This window comes from Cryptotermes secundus, unplaced genomic scaffold (genome assembly GCF_002891405.2).
Source record: "Cryptotermes secundus unplaced genomic scaffold, Csec_1.0 scaffold857, whole genome shotgun sequence".
NCBI classification, from domain to species: Eukaryota; Metazoa; Arthropoda; class Insecta; order Blattodea; family Kalotermitidae; genus Cryptotermes; species Cryptotermes secundus.
The window spans coordinates 263,780-272,155 of NW_019734325.1; the positions used below are offsets into that span (position 1 = coordinate 263,780).

General features: G+C 36.8%; 1 protein-coding gene across 1 annotated transcript in view; it reads left to right on the forward strand.

Annotated features, from left to right (window-relative positions):
* LOC111868673 (transient receptor potential cation channel trpm) overlaps positions 1–5,199 on the forward strand; it is a 49,696-nt gene extending 44,497 nt beyond the window's left edge. The window contains exons 15-17 of the mRNA XM_023859548.2: positions 2,619–2,819; positions 3,088–3,245; positions 3,329–5,199. Of these exons, the coding sequence (XP_023715316.1) occupies positions 2,619–2,819; positions 3,088–3,245; positions 3,329–4,349 (1,380 nt within the window). The 3' untranslated portion in view covers positions 4,350–5,199. The remainder of the gene's footprint in view (positions 1–2,618; positions 2,820–3,087; positions 3,246–3,328) is intronic.
* Positions 5,200–8,376: the final 3,177 nt, after the last annotated feature.

The window sequence follows — 8,376 nt, forward strand, 5'->3', positions numbered from 1 at the left end:
CGGTCAGAACTGAACTCTAGATCCATAACATTGTAATGTTGATGCATGCAAATTGCTCCCAAATGGTAAATGAAGTCAGGGCAGCAGCAGCCAGGATTAGCTATGGTACTTGTCACAAAATTCTGTCTGATGACCTAAATATGTCTCATGTTACCCAGCACAGCGTTCCACCTGTCCTGACACAAGACCAATGTGAGCATTTGTGGTGACCTGAACAATAGCACTGAGAAAGATGGGAGGTTTCTAAATGGGATCATAACAGGAGGCGAAACATGGTGTTTTCTGTACAATCTGCAACTGAAGCGAAAACCGGCAACCTGGAAATCGCGACAGGATAGGTCAAAAGGCAACGTAATACTTGAACTGTTTTTCTACTCATCTGGAATTTCTCAAACGGAATTCATCCCAGAAGGATCGACTGTAAACACGCACCACTACAAGGAGATCCTTTGCCATCTATGCAATTCAATTTGTCATAAGCGTCCTGAGCTTTGGTGAAGGAAGAACTGGCTATTGCTATACAACAACGCCCCTGCACATCGCTCTGTGCTTGTCCAAGAGGAGGTCACCGTTTTTCCACACCCTCTATACTTGCCTGATCTCGCACATATTCTTTTTCTTTCCTCTCTTGAAAGAAAACTACGTGGGTATTGATTTTAGTCAGCTGAGGAGATCACCACTGTGCCATAAGGGAAGTGGTACGGGACTTTCCTACAAATATCTTTCAACAGTGTTTCCAGCAGCTATACCAACATTAGCAGACTTGCATAGCGGCCAGCGCCGACTATTGTGAGGGAGGATATGGATATGTCTAAGTGTATGTATCTTGCAATAGTGTGTGACAAAATCACACTCCACAAAATTATTGACTATAGTAGTATAACTGGAGTTCTTCCTCACCTCATTCTAGCACCAAGGTCAATAATTCTTAGTACATATAGGACTGCTGTAAGGTGATCACTGTAGTGGCACGTGTAAAGGAGAATGATGTGTAGTGTTCCTAGTGGGGTGAGGGGAATTATCTTGTGAATACCTGCATGTGACAAATTTGTTTTTAAATGACTTTGCAAAAGTGGTCATTTATCTTTGAACCTTTTGCAAGCTGGATGAGAATTCTGAATACCTGGATACTGGATGACTGGAAGCGTACTGTAGTGCCATTGGGAAATTTATTTAAATACAATTGAACTGTACTGGTGGTTTATATTTTTAAAAATTCATATGCCTGTTCTAGTTAGAAGGAAAATTTAAGTGACATTTCTACAAAATTACACCACTATTACTTACGTCTGTCCCACTCCCTCCTTTCATTCATTCCCTCAGTATTCACGCTTAGAAAGATCACAGAAATTCAGAAATTTTAAAGGAAAATAGTAAATTAGTCAGATACTGTACAGAAAATTTACCTTTTTTTCAGCTAATTTTATCTTCTATGCAATAAAAAACAATTTTCATAAGTAGTGTCACCATAGTTAGTTTTCCATTACAGAACAAAGTCTGTAACTCACCATAACATCTTCCAGGGTACATAATACCTTGAGCAGGGAATCTTACAGAAAATAATCTGGGTATTCATTGAGATCTGTGGTATGAGGACTTTGGATTTCATCATATGTGGAAAGAGAATCTAGTTTATCATATTTTCCTTATTTTAAAAAAATGAAAGTAGGCTTATGAGATCAGCTTACTGTCATTGTATCCACCCTAACAACTTTCATTTAATAATGATGGAATTTGATGCATACAACGCCTAAAAAATACTTTAGAGATAATGTACTCGTATATGTGTGCCTGTATTGTCAGGCAGTGAGTCCTGATCAAGGACAATTACATAGTTCCACTATATTCGTTTTATAAAATTATTATATTCTACACTGAAATTACTTATATATATATATATATATATATATAGTTGCTTGAAAATATCTTAGGTGGTAATTTTTTAGTGTGATTTGCAAAACATCCATTATAATGCATAAATTTACAGTGTATTGTTCTGTGTGCCCTGTATAAGATGATTGCATATTTTCTTATACAGAATTGATTTGTTATATACATTGTAGCTTATATTTTATTTACTGTTCCATACACACAGTTACTGAATTAGTAAATATCAAAATAGGCTTTAAGCATTCAAGGAGGAAGATCATAATTATTTTGATGATGAAATGACATTTGAAATTTGTTCAGACAGAGAACTCCTACTGTTTGTTGTACAGGAAAAATGAACTGAAATTTTTTCATTTCACTTATGGAGTGCTTAAGAAAAATAGAAAAATAACTTTCAGCAGAAGTCAGAAAGCTGTGTTTACTTTCCTGCATCCTTCAGTGTTGAGTAAAATAGAGGTAACGGCTTGAACTGACATGATTATTTTGTACATTATGATCATGCACATTAGTAAGTAGCATCGCTAAACACTGCCAACAAGTTTCATATTTCTATGGACTACTGTACTGTATAGTTATGTGGCAACAGTATAAGTATTTTTAATGTTGTATGTAAAATAAAATGTCAAAATTTTGTTCACTGTCAAATCCTGTGCAATTACAGATTCTATTCTAGCATGGGAAATAATTCTTCTGTAAGATTCTCCAACCGTGTCCTTTTGATGTTACAGATTGTGAATTCTCAAGAGAACTATGGAATGAGGAACACAGTTGTTCAGAGAAATGAAGATGTAACTAAACATGATGACATAAAACAGAATTTTCGTTTTCCTCCAAATTATTTTGAAGTGAAATACAATCAACTCCTGAGCCCGAGAAAGAAACTGTATGAGTTTTATACTGCACCAATAACAAAGTTTTGGGCACATGCAGTAAGTGACTGAACTTCAGCTGAACACTTCCTTCTTAATTTGAGTTATATGGTTAAATTGTGAATTAAATATACATGCATAGTAACTTGAAGCTTTACCACATTTAGACAATATTTAATGACTAGTAAATTCATTTTGAAAAACATTGTAGGATTTACATTTAAACTTACCAAGGTTATTTGTGTTTTGATTCCTGAAACATCTGATAATATTTATTGAGCATTAATAATTAAAATACAGAATATAAAAATGAATGATTGCATTTCAGATTGGATATTTGGTCTTCTTGTATACTTTCACATACATGTTGCTGACGAAGATTGAAATGAAACCTACTTGGCAGGGCTTGTACACTATTGTTTGTATATGTGCATTTGCCTGCGAGAAAATAAGGGCGATTATATCCTCAGAACCAGTTAATATCAGGTATGACACTCTTCTGTACTTACATATGTATAGTCTGTTCTAATATCCTGTGCATATTCTCACCATCCTTTCTGTTGTTTCAGGCACAAACTCTTAGTATGGGCATGGGACATTTGGAATCCTTGTGATGCTGCTGCCATAATATTCTTCTTCATAGGATTATGCCTGCGTTTTTATCAATCCTCAATTAGAATCGGTCGCCTTATTTTCTCTGTCAGTAGTATCTACTGGTATCTTCGTATTCTGAAATTTATGGTGGTAAACAAAGTGCTTGGCCCACTTATCACAATTATAAGAAAAATGCTGCAGAGCTTGAAACATGTCATTGTTATTCTCCTTGTGGTAGTGGTGAGTTGTGGTGTATCTACCCATGCAATTCAACACCCAGATGAAGAACTAAGTTGGTCTCTTGTTCTTGACGTCTTCATGACGCCTTACTTGATGTTGTTTGGTGAAATACCTGAAGAGAGTGTTAGCCCTGTATGTGGTGATGACCCTCATATGAAGAAGTGTGAGGCAGGTGTCTGGGTTGTTGTTACTGAAATAGGAGTGTTCCTTCTTGTGGCCAGCATTCTACTCGTCAATTTGATTATAGCAAACTTCAACAACATTTTCAATGAAATAAGAGCCATTTCACATCAAGTTTGGATGTTCCAGCGTTTTGCAGTTATAAAGGAGTATAAACAAACACCTGTACTTCCTGCACCACTAATTGTCCTGTGCCATATATATTTGTTTCTTAAATATTGCTACTGTAAAGTGCGTGGCATCCGAGAATTGCATGACAATGCATTGAAACTATTTTTGGACTGTGATGGCTTGGAAAGACTACGTGATTTTGAAGAAGAGTGCATGGAGGGTTACTTCCAAAAGCAAGAAAGAAAATTTATTTTTCCAAATGATGAGTGCGTCAGGAACATAGCTAAGAGAGTAGAAAAGATATATCAGAAAGTAGAAGATATTAAGCAGAAAGAAAGCAATCCAACTTTAGCTATTCAAGGAGCTAAGTTTAGGATCAGAAAACTAGAGGACCTTGCCAATAAAACGTTGTCAAACTTGGCAGTTATCAATCAGGGTATGGCAACTAATGTACACGTTCCTTAGTCCATGTCAGACTTACCAGATGTTGCATTGCATTACATTGCCGTCTCCTCAACTTTCGCTACTCCATTCACTAACATGTGCTCAGCTCAGGCTGATAACCATTCTCGGAAACTGCAGTCGCGTTGCGGTTGCCAGTTTCCTTGGTGTGCCCTCGCCCTAGTAGTTTGAAGTACCAAATGAAGACTATTTCAACGTGATAACCCTATGGGCCTTCACGGCCTGGTACAGGGATAGCTTTACTTTTACTTTACTGCTTGTGAAATAGCAGATATGACGACGACGGCTGTTATATTAACTGTGACATTAAAATTAACGATATCCGCTTCCATATACAGTCACAGGAAAACCTAAGCGAATCACTGAAACCAGAAAAATGACTACTATTGTCTGTAATCTTTTGACGCCTCAGAATAAAAAGTATGGAGGACATAATAGTGCAAAACTGGCCTGATCTCAATGTTTTTCTCGTCAATTTTTTACACAGCATGTGAAATATTCCATGTCTTAGTTATGCAATGCCAGAACAGATGACGTTACAAGAAAATAACCCTGTACAGGATAGCACAGACTGAAATGTGTGGACACCAAAACTCAATTCCCTGTCAGTGTGAGAAAGGGGAACTGGACTAAAGGCTGTGTAGGTATCTGCCGATACAACGTCCATAAGAAAGGATACGAGACTTCTCATGCTACGAGTAGGCAGTACTGTTTAAGAAATGCATTATGACATTCTGCTTTGCCAGTACAAGATGATTCAACGTTAACAAAAAATACATAAGTAACAAAATGAAACTGGCATTGGAGCAAGTCTTCTCCGAGTACTTTAGTTTCCCCTGCCAAGTCTCACTGCACCGACTGCTCCACATTCATCATGTATCATCCGAGGCTGGTACAGTAGACCAGTGTGCCGTCACAAGGTGAAAGGTGTGACGCGAACTTTTACCTATTGTAAGAAATTAATTGTCGAATTTTATTCGTTTTATTTTATCCCAGTTACCGTGTTTCATATGCTCGTATTTTATTCTCAGCCACTGCACTGATTAAATAAGATGATGATTGTTTATTCTTTATTACATGCCATGATTTTTTATGTACAGTAATGTTGTATTCCAAGAAATTAAACGTAAATTATTTACTCACAGTTGTTATATCAAAGTTCTCATTATTGATTTATTTTTATTTTTCTCGCATCTACGCGACTTTGATATACTTGCCGCATCTTCTGTGTACGTGCTTTTCCCTAAAACTGCAGGGATTATCAAGGGTTTCCCTGTCTTTTATAATGTTTTGGTATTTGACCATGTTTGTTAGAAGTTAGAGCTTCTTCAGCTTTCTGACTTTCTTCCTGTAATGATGCACCCACCGATTGTTGGACTTCATTTAAAATTATAAATATTTCAAAAATAAGTCGGTATAGTTTCACTTCTTCCGTTTGAAGAATAGAGATCCAGCGTTTTTCAGTTTCAGTTCTTTCACAGCTGTGCTCTGAAGTAGTTCGAAAATTGTGCTTGCTAGTTAGTTTTGCTATTTTCTGTTAGACTGTCCCAACCACGAGTGCAAGTAGTGAAAGCGCTGAGCCCGCAAAAAAATCAAGAATTAGTACACCGGCAGTATAGTGATAATTACTTATCTTAGGGTTCTTTTGGCGTGATGATAAAACGTGCCCAATCCCCGAGTGTATCGTTTGTGGTAAAAGAACTCAGTAATTCTGCTATGGTTCCCAGTAAATTGAAACATTTGTCAACAAAACATTCTTCTCTATCAAGCAAAGGTGTCAGTTATTTTCGTCGCTTGTTGGAACAAAAAAAAAAAGTTAATGACTGCGACAGTACGTGTTTCAGAAAACGTACAGGAAGCAAGTTATAAGGTAGCCGATATTATCATAAAGGCCAAAAACCCCACACAATAGCTGAAACGTTGTTAACGCCTGTTTGTAAAGAGATGGTGAAAATAGTCCGGGTTCGGAAGCTGCTAGTGAAATTTCAGTAATTCCTCTCTCTGCTGACACCATCAGTCGCCGAGTTATTGACATGTCTAGTGACACTGAAGTAATTACGAAGGAGCAAATCAACAGCAGTCAGAAGTTCTCGCTTCAGATCGACGAGTCCACCGATATTAGCGGCCACGCGCAACTTCGCAACATCGATGGAGATGTAATTGCAACAAATTTCTTTTTTTGTAAAGGCCTTCCCCAGCGAGCCACCGGTGAAGAAGTATTTTGTGTCACTAATGAATATGTGTTACATAATGAATTAAAATGGAAGGATTGCGTTAGTGTTTGTACAGACAGAGCCGCTTCTATGACAGGCCGTGTTAAAGGATTTATAGCTAAAGTACGCAAAGTAAATCCTAACATACGATGCGATCATTATCTCATTCACCGCGAAGCCATTGTTGCCAAGTTTTTGCCATCTTCTCTGAGAGTTGTGCTGGACGAAGTAGTAAAAGTCGTGAACCTCATCAAGTCGCGGCCCCTAAATTCGCAGCTTTTTTTCCGTTTTGTGTCAGGAAATGAAATCAGAAAACACTACACTCCTACTACATACAGAAGTACGGCGGTTATCACGAGGAAAAGTTTTAACGCGAATATTTGAACATAATGCATACAACTGCATTGCGGATAAGCAAAGCTTCACCAGGTTCGTCCCTTGATGGAGATGATTCATTTATGTGTATTCTTAATGTATTTAATGACGCCGTCTCTAGCTAATTATATAGCATAAAATGATACAATAATTAATGAATAACAAATTAGAAAGCTAAAATTAGCTTAGCTACATGTTTCGGCTATTAAAGCCATCATCAGGCAAACACATCATTACCATATTCACACACTACTGAACTGCAATTGCGATGGTGACGCTGGATACTTGATAATTATTACATTATAAAATACATGGTATGAAATACAATAAACTGTAAACATGTTATAAAGACGAAACTTATGACGTAAAATATTGTTGAAAACTCTTCATGTGATATTCCATATCATCAAGTCAGTTGTTTCAAATTTTTATACGTATTCCCGCGGACTTATATAATGGTATATTCTAGACTTGTATACATGTAGTAAATTGCCTGGAGGCCAATGGTATAGATGTAATATCGTTTTGACATAAATCTGGAAATGATGTGAGAATAAAGGCATTAAATTTATTGTAATTAACTATTGATTTTGGTATCGATGATATAGTTGTATTGTTTACTTTCTGTTGAGCAGGTGCCTCATCTTACAATGTATTTGTCCGCGTGTGTATGTGGTAATCATGTGTTTGCCTGATGACGTTAATAGCCGAAATCTCTAGCTAAGCTAATTTCACCCTTGACCATTGTATTATTGTGTTGCGACGGACTCTAATAAGGAATTATAGTAATAACTAGGGCCCGGATCTTTATGTGCTAAAAACACTTAAAATATGCGCTAAAGAGCGTGAAAATATGCTCCAAAATAAAACAATATGCATTTAAAAAAACAGGTAACTTTATTCACTCACCTATTTACATGTACCTTTCACTGCAGAAAGTAGCATCACAATAGGCAATTAAAAGTCTTTCAATGTTTTCTGGAGACGAACTACGTCTATTGTCCGTCAAGATGAGTTTATAGGCCAAGCATGATCTTTCTACAATTGACATGATTGGACAGTATTTATACACTGGCGCCGAAGGTTCGGAACATTCTACTGGCAAAAATACCCCAATTCCACTCAAGTACTGACTGACTGAATCTCTTTTAATCCTGGGTTCGAATTAAACACCATTTCTAACTTGCATTTAATTTTCTCTCCAATTTCGCATGGAGCGGAATTCAGTGAACAAGTTGCTTTCTGAATGAGTTCACCACAAGATTCTAAGCTCGCAATGGCTTCTGAAACTGTAGAAAAATGTGCATGAATAAAATTCACATCTTGAGAAACAGTGTCACATCCAAACACCACTTTTGCTTCATGGACACATGAATACTCATCTTCAAGTTTTGCATCCACTTATTTTACTTGATTGAAATTCTTCTGATAAAATGGAACTG